Source organism: Amphiura filiformis, chromosome 4 (genome assembly GCF_039555335.1).
Source record: "Amphiura filiformis chromosome 4, Afil_fr2py, whole genome shotgun sequence".
NCBI classification, from domain to species: domain Eukaryota; kingdom Metazoa; phylum Echinodermata; class Ophiuroidea; order Amphilepidida; family Amphiuridae; genus Amphiura; species Amphiura filiformis.
The window spans coordinates 56606085-56630380 of record NC_092631.1 but is presented as its reverse complement, the minus strand read 5'-3'; the positions used below and the strand labels follow the sequence as shown (position 1 = coordinate 56630380).

The window sequence follows — 24296 nt, the reverse complement described above, 5'->3', positions numbered from 1 at the left end:
CTCACCATCCATTTGAAAATTCAGAAAACCCCATAGGAAAATTGCCAAAATGGCTTGTGCCCCCCCCCCCCCTGGGTCCCATGTCCCCTATCATGGTTGATGACCAGTTTTATTTTATATATCTCAATGATGCAAAATTTCACCAAATTTTCAGCAAACAGTTTTAAAGACATTACAGTATAAGCACATAAAAGTCTTACCATTGACTATAAATAACCTGTGAAAAAAGATGTCAGAGTTGGGTTGCATTATTGGGACACCTTGTAGCTCTTTGTATAGTTATAACGATTCTTGTAAAAAAAACTACAATGTATGGTGATTCTTGTAAATTAAAATATGCTCAAATACTTTTTATTCCACAAAAATCCCTTTAAATGCAATGAAATTTTGACCCTTGTTCTGGAATGTGCTATTCTAGTTGAAATCCATACACCCCCTATGGAAGACATGACCTTAATCTCCCACAAAGGGGTGTAGATTTCAAACAGAGTCCATTTGAGATTCACACCCCTGTGTGGGAGATTTAACATTTTCCATAAGGGGTGTAATGATTTCAACTGGAATAGCGCAATGTGAGGTTTGACATTACCTCTAAGATGGCCGTCTTTGAGAAGTCCCTCTCGCTGAAGTAGGCATGAGTTATCAGCTTGAGTTTGGCCTGAATCAAACCATACAGGGGCTGAAAAGAACAAGAAATGTCAAAATTGTTAACTTTCTTTTTCAGAAGCTTTGCTACTTTCTAGCTACTTGGTACAGAATTTTAAGCTTGCTTTGATTTATATGACTACAGTTGAGTGTATTATTTATATTTAGTCTATTTGATGATTCAATCCATCAACATTAATCATATATGGCATAATCTTTCATAATAGTTGGTCAAACAAAACAAACATTACAGAGAAAATGATATCGGCAGCATTCAACTAGTTGTCAATTTTTTCCCTGTGATTACACCAGTCAGTTTGACCACTTACATGTAAGTACATTGGCCGTAGAGACTGACATCCCAAGTTTATTAAACAATTATATTCACTCAACATCACAGCAGCTAAAGGGAGTATCCCATCATGCATTGCAGTCTATCTGCTTGCTCCATAGCAAATGTATGCAAAATATAAACAAGAGCTGCTTAGATATTGATAGCTATGGATAGTTTCACAATACTTTAGAGATCATATTTTTTCAAACAAATGTCTAAGCTCCCCTGATATAAACGAGTAATTGAAAGTTGAAGTGTGGGATTTTATGTACACTTTCTATGGCATGTATGTGCAGTTCTACTATGGTACTGCAGACCATGATGGGATAATACAATTTTTAACAGCTGAATTCTCCTGTTCAATGGTCAAGTTGATAGACATTACAATCATGCCAGCTGTCAGATAGATAATTAATTGGCTTACAAATTAAGTCATCCAGCTTTATTACAGCTCAATTAAGTCAATTGCAAGGTGAACTCATATCTGTGTATCTCTAGAGGATCATTTGATTTCATCGCAACACTGAACTTAAATTTTAGCTGAATGAGAAAGCTTCAATTGTTTTCTATGATACAAATCTGTGGATATTTAATGGTTTTTGGAATCCTCAGTGTCATGATATAGTGTACCCGGTAGTTAAAAAATCACTCAATATGTGGTATGATCGAGCAAAATCAGTCTGAAGTTGATCATATTCAATTTTCAATTTTCTTTTTGGATTGTAACAAGCATTTGTGAAGCTACATTTTGCAGAAAACCCCATTGAAATTGGACAACCAGTTCAAAAGATATGAACAGTTAAAACAATAGGAAACAAAAGGAAATACTTCTGTTCTTTGGCCATATTCTTAAAATCAATATTCCTGATGTCCGACTGATTTTGCTTGATCACATCACATATTATGTATCAATCAACCACTGGTGAATCTCTCAAGGCAATTCATTTTATCCCACAGTTAAAGCAAGAGCTTTAGGTAAACCTGTATTATCCGTCAATTTCTTCGAATTATGTTGAACAAAACTCATTAAAATTCTAATAAAAATAAAAATAATGGTGTCAAATGTGTATTTTTACTGTATAAATTACTGTTATACCCCCACTGTCGGTAAAAATTGCCTATTTGCCCCCTCTGTCGATCGCTAAAATGATAAACAGAGGGCAGTATTATTCTATTATTAATAATTAAATACTGCCCTCTGTTGGCGATTTCGCATCAATGTCTGCGAGACAGATCAGAGAAGGTATTATGGCGACTCGTCACTCTTCCGTGCCAAATTTGCGAAGCGATTTTTCACGACTGAGAGTTACAGTGACGTCAGCACCATCTTGCTTTATCATACAATAATATGTATTTAGCAGTAAACCCCGATAGAAATTGATGACGTCATCGTAATAATTCCTTGATTTCATCGGCATCAAGATTCTGGTCTCAAAACTCAGAGGCTGGAATTTGGCGATTATAATCAACAGAGGGCGCTATGTAGAGTAATTAATGACAGGGGTGAAAGATCAGCTTCACTAATATTTATCAAAGAAATACGATTTATTGAGTCATTGGCGATGACTGTATTTAAAATAATTGGTGATTTTTTAATCATGATTGTTTCAACGTCATGCATACGTATTGTAACACACATTTGACACCATAATTAATCAGATATTATAATTATTAGTATTTGCTTCTACAAATTGGAGAAAAATTAACGGACAATACAGGTTTTCCTATTGCTCATGGTTAAAGTGTACTCCAGCTACAGTTCTTTAGCTCTGGGGTGTCACTTGAATATAAAAGTGCTATGCATCCGCAATAATAATCTGACAAAAAAGGTTCAGATTTTGAGGGTCATTTAGGGTCCAAATTTGGCTATGTAGCTGTTTAGGGGCCTATCAACACTGAGAGTCTCTTTTTTGAACTGCAAATATCGGAATTTTGGGTTAAAGTTTTTTATAAAGCATTTTTGAAGAATTAGTGAAAATAAATTTTCATATTTCTGCTCTGGGTCTGAGCTATACCTAGTAGTGTTTTAACCATTAAGATCAGTAAAAAGGTGGTGGCTGCACCATTTATAGTATTAAAGGTTGACAGTTAGTATGCCATTTAAAGAAGCAAAATTGAACCATCAGTTGTGTCATTTAGGATTTATTTTGAGGACTGATTAACAAGAATGAGTAGCACTTTTATATTTGAGTAACCCCACTCACTTATTTCAGCTTTTTATAAAATACAAAATGAGGCAAAATAGGTCTACTTGGGGGCAGTTGAGTTTTTATTCACAAAAGCTCCTCTGTTCTCAATGCTGATAAATGTATGTGCACATTTGTTAGCAGACATCAAGTCAAATTGATTAAGTGGAAGGAAACCCCAAGTTGAAGTGATTTCATTTGGTACTGGTTATGCACTTATCAAGTCTTTCCCGGCCCTGGGGACCCGGGACATAGCGGGAACATGCCGGACGAGCCGGGATGTACACAAAATCATTGCCCCGCAGGCCGGGACGTTAGCCGGGACTTCGCCGGGGATGTACATGTAGATCGCCCCGCTATGCCGGGCCAATCATTCATGTTAGCGGGCTTTTGCCGGGTGTACAATTTTTCCCCGCACTGCCGGGACATAGCGGGACTTTCACAAAGAAGTCACACCATTAAAAAACATCAGTACCCGGTACCGTATACCAAGAACTGCCGATTTTGACATGCATATTCTTCTGTAATGCACTATTTTCATGATTGTGTCGCTACAAAGCAAACTGAGGAGTGGGGTAATTACTTGTTATAAGAAACCAATATTATATTAAAACCAATTTCGTGCATCTATAAATGAAAGTCTACTTTTTTTAAAACACTTTATTTTGTTTAAATCCTTGCGTCTGCATGTAAGTTAAAGCTTAAACATGTCGATGTCTTTTAAATTATCGGCATGCACTATTAAATCGGCCGTGTTGTGTACGATTACTGCTATCCAAATAATCCAATCGATCTTTTTTTTATTAGGCCTATAATGTCGTTCATTCAATAATCGACACAGGTATATTAAACTCTGCAAGATGGGCCGGGGCATAGCCCGGATTGTACATTGTTTTAACGCAAGTCCCGCCCATGGGGTCGGGATTGTGCCGGATTGTCACACTGTAGCCCGGCTAGCGGGGCCGAGTCATAGCGGGGATGTACAGAAAATGTATGCCCCGTAGGCCGGGACTTTTAACGGGTCAGTGCCGGGATGTCACGCTGGCAAAATGTACTTCCCCGGCTAAGTCCCCGCTAGTCCCCCCCAGGGCAGGGGAAAGACTTGATAAGTGCATTAGTGTTTCTTCCTAGATGGAAGCCTGTAGATCACAAGCCAGGGACAAGAGAAGACTCTACAGAGCTGTCACTTTGACTTGCCTTGTGTTTATTATATTTGTCATGTTTATACATAATGCACTATTTGTCTGGGCCCCCTCATATCAGAAAGTGACAGAACCATGGTGATATCCATTGCATCAGTTTATGCAGATTACAGCAGTTATTGTTTTATAGTACAGTTTGAAAGAAAAAAAATTATCAGGAAACATATATGTGACATGATCAAGGGGAATGAGTCGCATGTCTAACCTGGTCGAAAATGAGTTTTACACATGTTTCTTAAGAGGACATTTAGAGCTTTCAGAAACTGGAAACCCTATGTTGATACGACTCTTCCTGGCAAAGTTATGTCAATTTATCAATCGCTGGAAACAATATAAAACAAAAGAATTTTAACACTTTCTTTGCCAATATCTCAAAATCAATATTAGCGACATCCGACTCATTTCCCTTGATCATGTTACATATAGGCCCTAATCAACAGTAGGTAATGTTTGATAGATTCAAAGCTAGCCGAACTGAAAGATCCAAAATTATATATTATCCCGAGTAGAAAAATGTTTTCTCAAAGGTATAATATAGAGCAAAGTTGCAAAGAACAAACAGAAAACAACACACACACAACCCTGTGGGTGTTTGCCGCCAAGCGAGGACAGTGTGTATTACTATCTAGCCGAGGACGTGTGTATCATGTTTTCATCGCCAAACCATGGACTAAAATGACAGATTTTTTGTGTGTATAATACGAAACAGAATTTCATCAACTACCGACTGTAGTTTTTACAGGTATAGTCCTCGGTTCAAGGCAAATATCACTATAATGCATTCAGCCTGCATTTGAGGTCTTTTGCAGTAGTTTGAGACTGAGGACTGTCCTCGGTTGGAAGTAAGTCCGCAGTTTAGGGTGAAAAATCTGGTGTGTGTCCTCATTTCCGCAAACACGCACGCACCCCCCTACCCACCCACACCCCAAACATACACCCACAAAGAAAAACAACAACATTTTTTCCAGTATGGGATGCAGTGGTTTAGACACCACATCTTGAATTCCATTTCCACACTTTCATATGCACGTCTTCTGTTAATATCAACGTTAAGCCAAGTACACATACACATTCATTAATAGATGTCACTCTCATCTCATATATTTTGGCGGAAGGAAAGAGCGGCTTAAGTCAGCTCCTCTGGCCTTGACTTTAAGGTCATACAAAGTTAAATGACATTTCACTTGGTACCCCCCTGAATCAGAACTATACTGCATCAGTAAACCAGACCTGAGTGGAAAATCAGACAGTTAAATGATAGCAGAAGACAATAACATGTAATTAAGTCTTCAACACACACTTTATTTTTTTCTGTTATTGTATCCTTTTCCAGCAAGCACATTCTTTCAAATAATGCTGACATCTGTTTTGTAAAGAAGTACCTTTTGACAGGCACCGATCCAGCATTTTGAAAGAGGGGGCCACTCTAAAAAATTTCAGGGTGTTGCCTGGCTTACCTAAATGTGGCCTTGGGGGGAAACCTGAGGGAGTTCCTCCTCTGAGTCGTAAATGGAAAAAGGAGGTAAAATCACCAATTTTCAGCGCACCTGAAAAGGGTGTCCGAACAACTTTTGTTGTTGTCTTTTTACTTTTTTTAGGGGGCCCAGGCCCTCCGGTCCGTCCTGCATCCACCAATGCCTTTTGATATTATCTATTACACATCCCATACTTTGTTGTATATATTTTTGTTTGTTTACTTTCCTTCTTTGTTTGTTTATTTTGTTCTTCTTTGTTTTTTGTTGACATGAATGCAAGAAGATTTAGAAATCAAGGATTCGGTGCAACAGCAACAAAGTCCCATCTCCATTAGTTCCCTTGTGTAATGGTATACAAATATTAACTGTCTATGAGTGTGATGGTCGAAATATAATCACGAGGTGAAAGATGGATTGTTCCATTCCACGAACCGGAACGGAGAGTGGAATGGAACAATACATCTTTCACCGAGTGATTATATTTCGACCATTACACAAATTTAAGACAGTTAATATTTGTTTTATATCACTCATACATAAATTCTGTTGCTCAAAAATACTATTTAAGATAGGGAATACATTTTTTCATCAACATAACACCACGTTTTGCCGTGACATACTTAACATTTTGGTGTCCACCCCATAACTAAATCGGCGAGTCTAAGAGTCAGTGCACGGCTTGGCGCAGGCGCACTACGGCGCAGCACTATGATGGTAAAAACTATCACACGGAGAGGCTGATGGTAAAAATGATAAATGGCTATCAACCAATGAACTGTCTAGAATTTATGTACATGTATGAGTGATATAATATGTATAATGCAATCGTGGTTATGAATACACTATTATCCACAGCAGCTAATGGAGATACGTCTTTGTTGCACTGAGCCTGTACAATTGAAATCAGTTTTTTTCAACTTACCAAAGTACTGAGTATGCACACACTCTTCTGTACTGTACCTCTTGTGTACTCCGGCTGCTGGCTTTTAAGGTCCTACACACAAACAAAATGAAAAAGCAATGTAACATTTATGAATACCAATAATAAGTGATTGAAAGAAAAAGTATAGTTGTCTGTTTCATCTCAATTTCTCAACTTCAAAAATGCAGTGGGCCAAAAAAAATCAATTTTTAAAGAAAGAATAAAATGATAGAATAGTAGAATGGACCATTAAATTATCAGGAAGCTTCCAATATAACCATCTAAGAACAGTCAAGTTAGCTCAATTGGTGAGGTGTTAAGACTCTGGTGCATTGGTGTGCGGCTGTGCAAGTTCGAGCTCCGGCGCAGTCCTGTTTGTTCTCTTGAAATAATTGAACTTGAAATATTATTCCCCTGAGCAAGGAACTGACTGCCTGTTATCTTTGTTACTTACCAGAACTTGGGGAGCTGATCCAGGCTGTGATGGTTATTTATTTATTGTTGTATGTATAGGGTGTGTGTAGTCCCTGATTGTTACTAAATGGTTTATATGGTGTGTCTTGGACCACTGTGATTAGCAAATTCCTGTAAAGTGTACTGAGCCTTATGGGTTTATGCCTGTGCATAGCACACTTGTTACAATTCACTACGCTTTGTCAGGGACTGCCTTTTGAGAGGAGTGAGAACAATCACTCCACTATAGCTCTTCTTAAGTTGCATTTGCAAGAGCGGTTTATAGCTCCTCCAGACGACTCATTAAATTCTTTATGCTTTAATGGCCACAGGTGCAAACAGCTCTTGAAGCTCTTCTTGAAGAGACCAGAAGAGCATTCTACAGCTCTTCTAATTTTCAAAAGGCAGTCCCTGCTTTGTTTTTAATCAAATAATTCCACAAAGAGTAAGCAGATGCACTGAAAATGATTACTAAATTGTCTGCATTTAAAAATGTTGCAAGAAACAAATCAGTTTTTGTGAAAACCTTGTGATAGCTGATAATTTGTTACTCAATGCTTAATTTATTTACAAATAAACTTATTTACAAATGTTCTTTTCCACCCTTACAAGGGCCCCATCAAATATAATTGAGCATCTCTGGTTAACATTGATAATATTTAATTGTATATACGTGCACAAACAATTCCTAAATTGGTTTTTCCAGCTTATTCTACATACATGACAGATTGACAGTACCTAAAAATAGCAGTACCAATCTCTAAACATATATCAGAAGATGTTGTCCCCACAGTTGTACCCATACATGACAGTATATATTCAGTGTGTGTCAATCTCTAAATAAATCAGAAGATATCCCACAGTTGTTATACCAGGCCCTCAACAAATCAGGGGATTGCTATAAGGCCAAGTAAAAAATAAAACATGTTTCACGTCCGGGTTTTCGAAAAAAAGGAGGAAGAAGGGGCTTTTTATTTTCTATTTTTTATCGTAAAATTGGTGTAAATACCCATACTTAGAGCTGTTTTAGCATATACAGTAATGCCAAGAAAAAGGAGGAGGCCCTTTTTTATTTGTTGTTCTGGGAGTTACACCCCCTCTAATGATCACAAAACCTTCCTAAAATGTTTCTTGTATCTTAACAAGGTTATAGAAAGCATCCCAACTTCCTAGACATATTTTTTGAAAAGTTATAGCTGAATTTCAAAAAATAAAAATATATTTGAGGAAACCTCAAAAAAGGAAGCGGGAGGGGACGTGAAACATGTTTCTTTTTTTATTTGGCCTAATGTGTCTTAGATATAATCAGAGTCCAGTGATTTTCGATGTGCAAAATCTCGTTTAATTTACTGGAAGGCCCTGTACAAACCAATAGGGATTTTGGAGACATGTCCCCTTGGACAGACGTAAGAAATGAGCATCCCGACTGAGAGAATTCTAATGTAAACATTCTTTAATTGTTTGTCGTCATCTGTATCATTGGCAGCAAGAGTACTTTTTGTATACATTTTGTGCACATTTTGTTTATTGGACTATTCCAGTTGAAAACCATACACCCCCTATGAAAGACATGACCTTAATCCGGGAGCTTAATCTCCCACACAAGGTGTCGATTTCAAATGAAGTCACCATTCAGGTGACCCCATTTGAAATTCAAACTCCCTGTGTGGACGATTAAAATCATGTCTTCCATAGGGGGTGTATGGATTTCAAATGGAATAGCCCATTGTGGACCTCATAATCTATGTTGTAAGAGTAGGGCAAAAAAAATACATATTTTTTTATTATTATATTTTTCTTGCAATTTCTGCAAAATATGACATGCCATGTAATACTTTGCATAGAGAATTATTTTTATGTTGATACAATTTACATGTATTCTACTGCATGTCGTGTACAGTCCATTTGGACTTGCCGATACACTGAACTTTCTGGATCTCAACATATTCAGGCTTCAAAATACTGTGGAAAATGTGATTCAAATCAATGCAGGAAACGCAGAAATCAAGTCAGAATTTGTGAGTAATTGATGATGCATTAATACCGCAGTTAAACACATATTTTTAATATTATAAACTAAAATATGACATTATGACATTTAAAAAATAAAATAAAAATAGCGACCATGTTTTTTCAGATTTTTGGGTTGGTCGATGATACGGGCAAGTCAACTTTCTTTTTTATAAAGCCTAATTGTGTAAATATGTTGTACTGTGGAAAAGAATCTAGTTGCTTGATATATAGTCTTTTTTATATTTGGAAAAGCAACCATGATCAGGGCACATTACCTAGCTCATAGTAGATTCAAAGCTGGTAAAACATTTCTTCAGACAGCTGTATATTGAATCTCATGCATCAGCAAATTTCCCAGCTATTATGTAATTTATTAAACCGAAAGGGAAGCTGGGACTAACTGACAAATATTGAGACTGGGGATTTACCAGTATAGAGTTCATTCAACTGTGTAGCACAGAGCTACAGCAGACTTTCTTTTAGCAGATGCTATCATGTGTTTGCTAAATGTTGTTGGCATACAACAATCATGTCATCATTAATAAATGATGAAAATTTCCATCATTGGCTAGTTTGTAACACGATCGTGTCTTAATTGCCTACAAAAATTTCCTGTGTGAACGCATTTCGTCGTTGTATTAATGTTTACTCAAACAACCAAATTCCATGGTTAACATCATGAATGACGACACACATAATTACCACAACCAATCATGACACAGTGATAATGTGTTGACCATGTGGACGCTATCATCATTCACCATTTATTGTAACTGTGTCGTAATCAGGAAATTGTGACACAATGATGAAACTATATTTTGTGTGGACTGAGTCTTGATCCTCTCCACACGGGTGTCGACTGTAGACGACAGTTTCAATTTTTCTTTGAAAATTCAAAAATTTCAGAATTGGACATTTTCATTATTATATTTGGAATCAGCATGAAAAAGTGCATTAAACTGAGTACAAACAAGCCTAGTATTGGTTCTTGTGATAGCTCTTGATATTTTGAGAAGATAGACTTTTTATGTTGACACGTACCTATGGCTAGCACACAGAACATTAACTATACTTTGATCAGATCGTAATTGGCGGAATTGTTAGCAGGCTATGATCACTAGCCGAAAAGTAGACCCACGTTAAGAGTGATATATAGTTGACCTGTCTGATCTATATTGTGCTTCTTAAATAAAGTAGACAAAAGTATAGGACTTCAATTTATAATTTGTGATGCTTTTGGCTAGATGTCACAAGGCAATTCTCAAAATAAAATACATTGATATTAATCCACGATGTTAAGGCCTGCCGATTACGAGCTGATCAAACTATAGTCACCATAACTTCCTCTTTCAATGTCTCAGCAGCAAATTACAGTTGGCCTATAAATTAGTGACAAAGCACAACTATCGTCAAAAGGAATACTTAATATAATATTACATATAAGAAAATGATCTTCCTCTTGACAACACTTGTTTCCGGTGGAGAGAAGTCAGAAATCTTGTCACCGGGAATTGACAAGTTAATATCAAAGTTGACATTAATCTGGGGTACACCCTTCTTGACAATGCCTTATTTTGTAATGCACTCCAATGTACGTCAAAAGCATAAGGTCTTGACATTTATCAGTAGTGCAATTCTGTCCATAAACCATCAACATTCAAGGATCTGCAACATTACAAAACAAACATTTTACAGGCCTAAAGATTAGCTCTGAATGTTAAATACATGTAGGTCAATAAGAATAATAGCAGTTGATTCCTGTGATATGTTCATCCGGATCCAGCAGGAGCAATTACACCCATGAAACGGGATTGCCCCGAGAGAAAATTTCTTATCCTTCCCAGAATCTTTGCAACATGACACATTACCTCATTTCATACTCCCATTACTTTGTACAGGTTTCCTTTGTTTTCATTTTGAGAATAGACTGGCTAAACAAGGGTCAATAGTCAAGAAATAAACATATTTTGCAAGATCTGGATGTGCTCTGTTCATTGAGATACATATTGTCGCTATCGACCCATGTTACACAAGCTAGCAAATCAGTACAGAAAAGTGAAATGGGAGAAAATATGAGAAATGCATTATGGGAAGTGTAAGATATCTTCTCTGGATTGTCCTGACTTCAAAACCAGAACCAATCGCGGCACAGTGATGAAGTGTTGACCATGTGAACGCTATCATCATTCAATTTATTGTAATAGTGTCATAATCAGGAAATTGTGACACAATAATGAAGGAATACTACTGGGTCTTAACTAGTCACCATCGCTTCCTCTCTCATGTCTCAGCACCAAAATACAGCAGGCCTATTTGTATAATTATAAATTAGTGATAAAGCACAACTATCATCAAAAGGAATATTTATATATATTACAAAGGAAAATGATCTCCGTGTTGATAAAACTTATGTTCAAGGTCAAAACCAAAATGCTTGTTAAAAGTTATTGGGACACAAAAGTTATTGTATTATAGCCATATTTTGCTTACTTTGAATGTGCTGGCTGCTATAGAACTAGCCAATTTTGCAAACCGCGATGCCCATTGAATAGCGAGCGATACTTTTGTTGAGCTATCTTAGATAATCGTACAGGTATCAAGCATAAACATTTCCCTGACCTTCCAACCCGCCCCATCACCACCAATAAATTTTGGGTACTACTGTACTTGTAGCATTGATCAGGAGAATGGGGAATTCATGCATTTTATTTTCAAAAAGCATTTTTTTATAGCCTATATCTTATCTTATTCACAGACCATTCACTCGGTCGGACATCCAGGAACATAATAGTCTCCTTTGTCCCCTTTGCACAAGCGCCCATATAGCAACCAGCTAGATGAAGGGGAACTACACATGTGCACACAAGGCTATTTCCCTTGTGTGATGTCAGCCCAACTAAGAGAATGCAGACCAAAGGGATTTTACAAAGTCTCAGCCATCTATGTAGCTATATTTTTTACATATTCATGAGGACTAATATGGGAATACCTTACATCACACAGAAGCCCAAGTTTTACTGCTCCTTACCTTGGTATCAATTTACCGATAGCATGATACACCATACACTGTGTCTTTGCAAGATCCTTTCCCTAACCCAAGTTTTACTGCCTCTTACCTTGGTATAAATTTGCCGATAGCATGATACACCATACACTGTGTCTTTGCAAGATCCTTTCCCTAACCCAAGTTTTACTGCATCTTACCTTGGTATCAATTTGCCGATAGCATGATACACCATACACTGTGTCTTTGCAAGATCCTTTCCCTAACCCAAGTTTTACTGCATCTTACCTTGGTATCAATTTGCCGATAGCATGATACACCATACACTGTGTCTTTGCAAGATCCTTTCCCTAACCCAAGTTTGACTGCATCTTACCTTGGTATCAATTTGTCGATAGCATGATACACCATACACTGTGTCTTTGCAAGATCCTTTCCCTAACCCAAGTTTTACCGCATCTTACCTTGGTATCAATTTGCCGATAGCATGATACACCATACACTGTGTCTTTGCAAGATCCTTTCCCTGACCCAGGTTTTACTGCATCTTACCTTGGTATAAATTTGCCGATAGCATGATACACCATACACTGTGTCTTTACAAGATCCTTTCCTTAACCCAAGTTTTACTACATCTTACCTTGGTATCAATTTGCCGATAGCATGATACACCATACACTGTGTCTTTACAAGATCCTTTCCCTAACCCAAGTTTTACTACATCTTACCTTGGTATCAATTTGCCGATAGCATGATACACCATACACTGTGTCTTTACAAGATCCTTTCCCTAACTCAAGTTTTACTCCGCGATCTTACCTTGGTATCAATTTGCCGATAGCATGATACACCATACACTGTGTCTTTGCAAGATCCTTTCCCTAACCCAAGTTTTACCGCATCTTACCTTGGTATCAATTTGCCGATAGCATGATACACCATACACTGTGTCTTTGCAAGATCCTTTCCCTAACCCAAGTTTTACCGCATCTTACCTTGGTATCAATTTGCCGATAGCATGATACACCATACACTGTGTCTTTGCAAGATCCTTTCCCTAACCCAAGTTTTACTACATCTTACCTTGGTATCAATTTGCCGATAGCATGATACACCATACACTGTGTCTTTGCAAGATCCTTTCCCTAACCCAAGTTTTACTGCATCTTACCTTGGTATCAATTTGCCGATAGCATGATACACCATACACTGTGTCTTTACAAGATCCTTTCCCTAACCCAAGTTTTACCGCATCTTACCTTGGTATCAATTTGTCGATAGCATGATACACCATACACTGTGTCTTTACAAGATCCTTTCCCTAACCCAAGTTTTACCGCATCTTACCTTGGTATCAATTTGCCGATAGCATGATACACCATACACTGTGTCTTTGCAAGATCCTTTCCCTAACCCAAGTTTTACCGCATCTTACCTTGGTATCAATTTGTCGATAGCATGATACACCATACACTGTGTCTTTACAAGATCCTTTCCCTAACCCAAGTTTTACCGCATCTTACCTTGGTATCAATTTGCCGATAGCATGATACACCATACACTGTGTCTTTACAAGATCCTTTCCCTAACCCAAGTTTTACGCATCTTACCTTGGTATCAATTTGCCGATAGCATGATACACCATACACTGTGTCTTTGCAAGATCCTTTCCCTAACCCAAGTTTTACCGCATCTTACCTTGGTATCAATTTGTCGATAGCATGATACACCATACACTGTGTCTTTACAAGATCCTTTCCCTAACCCAAGTTTTACTGCATCTTACCTTGGTATCAATTTGCCGATAGCATGATACACCATACACTGTGTCTTTGCAAGATCCTTTCCCTAACCCAAGTTTTACCGCATCTTACCTTGGTATCAATTTGCCGATAGCATGATACACCATACACTGTGTCTTTGCAAGATCCTTTCCCTAACCCAAGTTTTACCGCATCTTACCTTGGTATCAATTTGTCGATAGCATGATACACCATACACTGTGTCTTTGCAAGATCCTTTCCCTAACCCAAGTTTGACTGCATCTTACCTTGGTATCAATTTGCCGATAGCATGATACACCATATACTGTGTCTTTGCAAGATCCTTTCCCTAACCCAAGTTTTACCGCATCTTACCTTGGTATCAATTTGTCGATAGCATGATACACCATACACTGTGTCTTTACAAGATCCTTTCCCTAACCCAAGTTCTACTGCATCTTACCTTGGTATCAATTTGTCGATAGCATGATACACCATACACTGTGTCTTTGCAAGATCCTTTCCCTAACCCAAGTTTGACTGCATCTTACCTTGGTATCAATTTGCCGATAGCATGATACACCATATACTGTGTCTTTGCAAGATCCTTTCCCTAACCCAAGTTTTACCGCATCTTACCTTGGTATCAATTTGTCGATAGCATGATACACCATACACTGTGTCTTTACAAGATCCTTTCCCTAACCCAAGTTCTACTGCATCTTACCTTGGTATCAATTTGCCGATAGCATGATACACCATACACTGTGTCTTTGCAAGATCCTTTCCCTGGTAAATGGAAATATATTGTATCTGAAACAACAACACAAAAGGAAAGAGAAAGTGAAATCATTACTATTTTACAGAATACCAAAATTGATAGTAAAACCTTTTAAAATGAAGATCATTTTACAGATAAAAACAAAAGTGGTCTGAAAACAGGTCTGAAACAAGAGTCTGAACATTCTGAAATTTGGAAAGCTCTTGTACTATTTTTAAGTTATTTTCATCATTAAAGATGTCAACAATATGTCAACAAATGTCATGCTCCTAAAATAACATTTACACACTTCGATACTGGCACAGGTTCAAATAATTAAATTACCTTGTATCAGGTCTCTCAATTAAATGTGTCAGGCTATTGCATAACTAAACTGCACATAGTATCATTAATTAAACGACAGTAAGACTACAGCAAGGGCCAACTTCTTAAAGAAATCAATATACAACAATTGTAACACACATGATGTTCTCCCTACCTCCCAGCACCCTGATCTTGTCATTTATTGGCCTCATCTTGGCAAGATTTGTAATATTGAGTTATACATATCCTTCGAAACAAACATTGTTGATGCCCATCAGAGGAAAGTCTTGTTAATGATCTTACTGAAGGAGGGCTCAAAGTTGATATTCATGCTTTTGAAATTGGTAGTAGAGGTTACCTATCTCCTGAAAATATCTCTACTCTTAAAGGTCCGTAACCCGATTGACAGCATCATCCCCGATTTTTTCATTGTTGATGAGGTTTTGGTATCACATAATAGATACTATTTTTCTCATTACTATCCTGAAATTTGACGCTCCAAGTCGATGTATTTCGGAGAAATCATGAATCACAGCGGTTTTTACAGGTATACCAGTTTGTAAACAATGGTAAATACTTTGGATTTCTGGGAGGAATTATGAGCGAAATATCAGTCACCGCAACAGCTACTTTGGTTTCGCGTCATACACATTCTGTGAAAAAAGCGAACCACACTAACTGCTGAGGAGATGGTGCGCCGTATATAGTTATGAAAACGGCAGCATTAAGCGTGGTGTTACCCGAGAGGTACCGGTTCAAAACCCGGTCTCGGAAGGTTTTTTCCTCTCCATTTTACCCAAACTTTTTTATATTCATTTGAAATGTACATATTGCAAGGGAAATATATTTTGTTTCCTTTTTTCTGAAACGGTACGAAAAAAAAAATTTCCGTTCAATACGGGCGGGCATTGTACAGCATGTCAGCATTCGTCATTGCCTGCCCAGAATGCAATTCACGTATACCAAGGTATTGAATTGCAAATTTGGCTATTTATTCACATTTACACTGAAAATGCTCTCGTTTTTTCACAAAGCAGCATAAAGGAGGCGATATTTGATATTATTATGTAATTTTAAAGACAATCCATATCCAAAACCAATAGGGTTACCCCCCTTTAACTCATAACTCTCTGGTACAACTCAAACTTTTAAGAACGTTCGGAATAATCTCATAAAAATTGTCCTGTGCATATCTTTTAGTAAATATTGTTCAAAATCCGAACCATCATGGATTGATCCACCACTGTTTAAACTATAATGTCTTTTAACAATTGTTTTTACAGTACGATAGCAACTTAGCTCACTTCTGGTAATTTTTACCGGCGTGACCTCTGCTGTTACATACAGGGTGTCCAAAAAAAAGAGGCCCCTCATTGCGCCCTCTTTTTCTCCTATTTCTGAGAAGTTGATTAAATATATTTTGATATGTAAAGAAACCTTTAATCGTTAGCTTTAATAAACCAAAACAATTATTTCAATCGGCTCACAACTTTTGAAGATATGCCCTTTTGAATAAAAGTACCCGTTTTTCACTCTGTCCACGGATAGCAAACAGAAAGGTTGGGATGGCTCATGCTATGGAGTGGCCTACACGATCACCAGATCTCACACCAATTGATTTTTTTCCTTTGTGGCAAAATCCAAGATCTTCTGTAACGTATTACTGAATGCATTCGCAAGTATCAGACGCACAAGGATGGTATGCAACGCAATTGATGCAATGAGGACAAGGGCTGAAACCTGTATTCGCCAAGGAGGCAACCAGGTAGAGGGCAGAGCAGCACAGTAAACTCACTTCAGAAGAACTAAATACAAACCAAACAGCCTTTTAGGGCTACCTTTTATCCTAAAAATAGAAATGACTTATGTTGTAAATAAAAAAAAGAAAGCAAGAAACAACAAAGTAAGAAGGTAAGAAACATAAAACAAAAAGGCATAAACAACCAAGAAGAAATAAGTAATTGCAAGTAAAGCAAAAGAAGTCCCATTCGGCATCCATTTTACCCACAAATTAATGACACTATTTACAAAATCCATTGCCCATAAACCCACCGGTAAAGCCCATTCCATAAATAAAGTTATTTTATAAAGTTATCATTGAGGAATGTTTGATATTAATGCATGGTATGTGTACTCCTTTTCAATCTTTGAAGTAGCGAAACCTTCTCCGTGGACAGAGTGAAAAGCAGGTACATTTCTTTGAAAGAGCATATCTTCAAAAGTTGTGAGCCGATGCTTAAATAAACCAAAACAATTATATCAAACAACTCAAGGTTTCTTTACATACCAAAATATATTTGATCAATGAGGGTTTTTTTTTTTTGGGACACCCTGTATAACATAATGTTGAAAATCAGGTTGCAAATCGTTTTTTCAGAAAACATCAAAAATGGAATACACGAAGTCGTTTCTCCCTTTATTTCCATATTGAGCCCATAGATAAGATATAAAACATGAGTATACGGCAAAGAATAACGTGTGAAAGTTGAATTATTGTGGAAAAATGAATGCTTTTGGTGCGAAGTAGCCTAAAAATGAGAGAAAATGCATGTCACGATCACTAAAATGGTTATATCTACAGCTTTGGGGAAACGCTGGTTTAATGCTTTTCTGTTATGATAAACATTAATTAACCTGAGCTTGTATTAAATTTTCAGCGAAAATGAGCGGTGGAATAACCTAGTCGTAGGTTGAAAAGTTGCGTTCTTTGAGTCCTCGTGTCGTTAGCGCACGTTGCAAGTGTCATAAGCAGTTTTGAAAAGATTGTTGTTGAATGAGATACTTGAACATGTTGAACGAGAAATAAGATAGCAAAATAATAACCTTTGCAAGAACAAGATGCGATGGCTTAGTGGACAGAGCGAAAGTCTGCAGTGCGGAAGGTTGAGAGTTCGATTCCCATGTTATTCTTAGAATTTTTCAGCTCGTTTTTCTTACTTTTTTTTTCTCTCCCTTTTGTCTTTAATAATATAGGCCTAATGAATGTCAGCTTGAAGGCCCACTTTTTTCATGATTTATTTTTTGTTGCTAAGTATTTCATATTTAGGCCTAATCCTACATTCGATTTGATATCTTTTTAAAAAATTGCATTTAAGTTCAGTAGCTTTCAATATGAAATAATTTCAAATAAAGCATGTCAAACTTAAGTAATATTTAAAAGTTCAAGATTATATATAGGCTTATCAAATAAAGGAACGTCAACACAGATTTTCACAATTTGTTAATTGGACTAGACCCCTCCCCTATCGACAACATACTTTATGAGCTTTTATGCATAGTATATTAAATCACGAGATGCACGAATTTCAAACCTAATATTTTGGCATATTTGTCATTTTTACACAATGTCCAACTTACACCTCGGATTACCATGATTACACCTAATTGGAATCAGCCAAGTTCATTTTCTAGATAGAGCAACTAACTTTGATGTCTTATTTAATCCCCCATAGAACACCACACTAAAGCGGTCAAGATATTAGGTGTTTTCTTTCATTTTATCTCGCTACTTCTGCTTCAAAATTATGTAATGTGAAAACCTTCCTGACAGTTATTTACACTAAGCCAAAAAAGAAACTTATAATTTTTCACAAGGTCATATCTTAAAATCCTCTCCATAAAAATGAACAAAAATTGCACACAGGATCACTTCAATACTCTACTCTAAACACTGGTCAGTAACCAAACAGTTGTCCAATTGACACAACAGCAAAATGCACTGACATGCAACACCTTCCTGGACCACATTCACAGTGCAACAGATTTATTTGACTGGGTTCCAATAATTCGTCTGTACATGAACAAAAATTGCAAACAGGATTACTTCAATACTCTACTCTAAACACATGTCAGTAATCAAGCAGTTGTCCAACTGACACAACAGTAAAATGCACTGGCACGGAACAGCTTCCGGGATCACATTCACAGGCGAATAATTGGAACCCAGCCAAAGAAATCTGTTGCGCTGTGAATGTGGTCCAGGAAGGTGTTGCATGTCAGTGCATTTTGCTGTTGTGTCAGTTGGACAACTGCATAGTTAGTGACATGTGTTTAGTGGAGAGTATTGAGGCAATCCTGTGTGTAATTTTGGTTAATTTTGATAGACAGGATTTTAAAATATGACCTTAGCTTAGTGTATTAATATAATAAATATTTAGAATTGCAGATTCATAGGTGTTCCAACTGCATTTAAACCTCATCAGACACTACGACAGACCTTAGTTGCACCAAAGGATAAGGTCGATAAGTTGAAACAGTCAGGAGCAGTCTATAAAATTGCATGTTCTGATTGTCGCGCCACATACATCGGGGAGACCAGTAGAAGCTTGAAAAACGGCTTGCGGAACACAAGTCAAAAGCAGCTGGCTCCAAATCAGCCGTACAAGAACATGTAAGCAAGTAAAAACACGCACCAAATAGACTGGGACAACGTGAAAGTACTGGAGAAAGAAACTAAAGACTTTCCCAGGAGGGTTCTGGAAGCCATCCAAATCAAGAAACAAGGACCTTCACTTAACCGAGACACAGGATTGGAATTGGATCCTGTGTGGGACAACCTGATCAAACCCAGCGGCACCAGGGGCAGGACTTTTCCCGACTTCTGTGACGTGATCCAGTGTGATGTCACATGATCAGGTTGGTCTCTAGCCGTTTCCAAGAAATACATCAGAGCCAACAACATCGGCTGGTGACGAGGAAGTTCCTCGAAAGCGCTCCCGGTAAGCGAAAATAAACAAGTAGTGTTGAAGTTTAATTTAATTTACTTTCATTATAAATATTGTTATAATTTTTGGAATAACAAAACTTCAAATAAAACTTGAAATATTGTCTGAAAGGTCTATTATTAAGTAAATTGCTGTATCTAGCTCAAACCAAATCATACTGAATTAAGTGTGGTATTAAAAATTCAATTTCTGTTCTGTAAAACCAATTGGTTTTACTCATGGCTGGATTTACCATAGGGCCAGATGGGCCCGGGCCCAGGGCCCCCAAATGTTGGGGCCCCCAAAATTGCCCTGTGCAGCGTGCATCTTCCATTGTAGCCGAAAAACACCATGTTTTGGGCCAAAATAGCCTACAAAAATTGCAAAATTTGTCGCGCTTTTATATGGCACAATTTAGCTTTAATTTGCGCTAAAATAGCCTAAAATTTAAATTTTTCGCGCGCTTGACCACTTGAGTGCACAAGCCTTCCTCACGGTGCGTTTGGGGCCCCCAAAAAGGTAAATCCGGCCCTGGTTTTACTGAGTGTTAATTTCACTAAGAAATTATATCTTATTTTAATTATTTAATACTTATTGTGTGCAGTTTATATTGATTGATTGATTGATATATTAACTATTAGGAAAAAAATGACCACTGCCAACTTGAATTTTGTGGCTTTATAGTGTAGGTAACAATTTTACATTATGTAGATCCTTTGTCATATTAACATTTTTCGTAAACCTCATTATTTTATTCGGAGATACACAGAGAAAGCAATGGTGTCTGAAGGCAAAGGAGGTCAAGGATGTGTTTTCATTCTTATATCTATAAAATCTGCCCTATCAGGTTAGATTAGTGTCTAAAATGGCCCAAATGACAATTACAGACTTGAATCTCACAAATGAATATTTAAACATCCTGCACCCACACTACTTGTTGCCTGTCTTCCAGTTAAATTCAATAATTATGTTCAACTTTCAGTATCTACTCTGTGTACTCAGCCAGTAAGATAATAATAAGACATGTGATGAAACTAAAACTTCTACATTTGAGAATGCATTCTAATTTTGGTCTGTGAAATTTCATTTTCTAAATCTAAACATGTTTTCTGCAATAGTTCACTACAGTTACACGACATAATTAGAAAGTGTAAATATCAATCCTACATACACTACTAGTTATTATAGGCACATTTGTGGAACCAGTTTTGGTTTGATTCTTTAATAAGAAAATATATTTTATAAAATACTGCAAAAGTGCATAATCTAAGAATATTAATTTTGGCGCTTTTTGCGCTTTTCACCCTCATACCCTTTATTACAGATAATACAGTATCTTTCAAATGAAAATAAAATTAACAAAATGCTTTCTTGTTTTTATTTCTCTAATTTCAAAGAATCCATTACTTCGAAATATTGAGTTGTTCACTGTGATATTCTATATCCTATCATCACAGCTAAGATAATAAGACCATATCCTGTCTGGTCTAACCTGTTGTTTAAAAATAACAATAGTAAGAAACCAAATCAAAAAAGTATGCCAAACAAACTATTAGAATTGTAATAAAAACATTTCACTTTCAGCAAGCAACACTTGTTTGTTTGCATGTTTGCATTTGTTTTCAACGATAAATGTGGACCCCTATGATATTTCGCTTTGAAGTGTGTAAGAGATTGGCAGAGCGTGATACACTCCATAATAATGCATGGGGAATAGGTCCCCATGAATCGTAGGTGTAATACCAGGTCCACAGTTTGGCGGCTAAATATCATATCTTACCACAAAAGTCCACACTTTCAATAGTGAAATGTCAGTGAGTGTGTAGAGCATGGTTATGCTGTTTTACTAATTAGGAGGCTAATAGGGTCCATGTAGGCATGTTTTGGGTGGTTTTTTTTGGAAAATTACAGGATCAAATCAGCTTATAACAATGCATATAGCAATGTAACCACAAAGGTGAAAGTACATAAAACCTTGGGGGAACAATTATACATGTAAGCAGGACGGTGTACATTACAACATTGAATACATAAGGCCAAGATAAGAAAAAGTTTGTTTCTCAACCTCGCCCACGTAACTATGTGATATCAGTTTTGTCATGTAGGTCTACCCAACCAGCCCATTTGGGGCATTTTTTAGTTGTCATGCATTTCAATCGATTTCTTCTGCAATTGTCTCAATATGACACGGTTCAGTGATGATACTGCACAAAAGGTCTGTATCATGTCTGAAATGGATTTACTGTATACCTTCTTTGTAGTTGTGTGCTCCATCTGGGAGTGCAAGGAATGGCAGGTGTTTCCATTCATCCGGCAGCTCAGAACTTTGGTTTGGTTGACCTTCAATCAGCGGAGGGTAGGAATAATCCACCTAAAACAGTGAAGGAGAAACATTGAAAAGGTCATTATGTCCCGATAATATCAATAACCATTGGAGGTAACTTGGTATATTGCCTGGCAAACAGTCATTCTCATCATCCGTCGAATGCCTTTATCGTAACCCAGCACAGATTGAATGTAGCTTATTGGGCGGATCTCTAAATTCCAACTCGACTGCATTTGTTCTATCTCACATGTCATTGACAAAACACTCATGAGATGGTCATTTTTATGATCACAAAGTTGCATCCCATGAGTTGTGAGGGTGAGAGGGAGGGGAAGAGGGGGTGAGAGGAGATAGCCAGCTGTACAAAGAGAGAATGACAGAGATTGACAGAGATAGGGAAAGAGACTGTGAAGCGATCAAGCATATTCAATGATTCGTTTGCTGTGAAAAATCAACTTTCTGTTCCTTTAAGGTGGTAATACACCCCCTGATCAATTTTGTGACTAATTTTGCATTTTTCTCAAAAAATAACTACACACTGGTAACAAAAGTTATGTATATAGGGGCAAGGAATCCAATTACTTCACAGAAATTTCAGTGATTCAAAACAAGTGGTTCATATGTTAAGAAATGAGATACATTGTACATTCTAGCGGCACCTCTTTTCTTATCATAAATAACGTACAGCTTGTCTTGAGTCACTGAAATTCCAGTGTAGTAACTGGATTCCTTGCCCCTAAATAACCATAACTTTTGTTACCAGTGTGTTATTATTTTTTGAGAAAAATGCAAAAATATTCAAATTTATCAGGGGTGTAGTACCACCTTAAACACTCTTGCCCATGTGATGGACATTAAAAAGTACATTAACAGTAATTATTTATCAACTGGTCTTTAATCACACATTTATGCACTCTGTAGATAGATTGAGCATTAATGATTTTGAACTGATGTCAAACAGATCCATGTTCTGTGACACTTTAATACGTCACATAGTTTCAGGGGCGTCGCCGGACCCCCGGGGCCAGACCAATATGATTCGGGGGTGTATAGCATATTTTGCCAATGGAAATATTTTGTGAATTGTAGACCCAATTTTTTTTTTTTGCCAGGACGGCGCTCAATAATCTAAAAAGTGGGGGGGGTAGGAGTCAAAAAAAATTTCAATTAGTAACTACAACAATAGGTCTATTACGTAACAACGTAACACATTAATCTTTTACATGTCTCTTGCAATTTGCCGACAATCACATAGCTTTGACTATATTTGCCGACAATCACATGGTTTTGACGACAACAGTCAAGTTTTGCCGACAAAATTAGGTATGGGGGTGTCACACTCCCCCATACCCCCCTTCTAGCGTCGCCCCTGCATGGTTTCAACATTGCGCACTTTCTGGGTCACACTTTTAATAATAGGTTTAGCTCCCTCTGATCAGTATCTCCTATGAATTACATTTACAGCAAATATAGAAACTTAAAAGATTATCTAGATAATATACAATACTTCTTCCCAGGAAACTGAGATGGAAATGGGGGAAAAATGAAAAAGATGGAAATGTTGATCTTTTCTTTTAAGGTGAAAGTTACTAATTTATCATAAAACTTTTGCATCAAGGTTAAACAAGTTTTTACCTATAGATACAAATATACCTTTCATTTTGTCGAAGAAGCTTTATTTTGTTTCAAAATTCATGTTTCTATCACGTAAAAGAGCTGTATGCAAAACCAGGGATGCAAAACCGGTGATGCAAACTCTGACACTTTCATGTAGCATGAGCACTTGATGATACATTTTGATGGTAATTTACACTAGCATATATCATGCATTTTCAAGCTTGTTTGATATCTTTTTACTGTGTGGCGCAAATCTGCATTTATTCAAGATGGCAAATTTCTCAAAAAACAATGTATTTTTTGTGAAAATCCCCTCATTACCCTCAGACCGAGAAAGCCAAAAAGGACAAGGACACAAAGATTTTGCTAATCATGGATGGCACTCCATCAAGTTGCCTTTTATTGAGCGTTTGAATTTGTTTCAGAATTCACACCAATTACCTTTGATCTCAGCCGAAATAAAATTAACGAAATATATAATATTCTCATAGAGAAAACGTTATTGGACACATTTGGAACACGACAGCCGCCATCGAATTCCCCTTACCCCAGTGACCGCGACTGGAGTA

General features: G+C 37.1%; 1 protein-coding gene across 4 annotated transcripts in view; it reads right to left on the bottom strand.

Moving 5' to 3' along the window:
* LOC140151110 (late secretory pathway protein AVL9 homolog) overlaps positions 1–24296 on the bottom strand; it is a 73188-nt gene that overhangs the window by 27087 nt on the left and 21805 nt on the right. For all 4 annotated transcript variants that reach the window (XM_072173330.1, XM_072173331.1, XM_072173332.1 and 1 more), the window contains exons 2-5: positions 22035–22155; positions 14725–14810; positions 6765–6836; positions 590–679 (exon numbers count right to left, since the gene is read on the bottom strand). In XM_072173330.1, coding sequence (XP_072029431.1) covers positions 590–679; positions 6765–6836; positions 14725–14810; positions 22035–22155 — 369 coding nt within the window. The remainder of the gene's footprint in view (positions 1–589; positions 680–6764; positions 6837–14724; positions 14811–22034; positions 22156–24296) is intronic.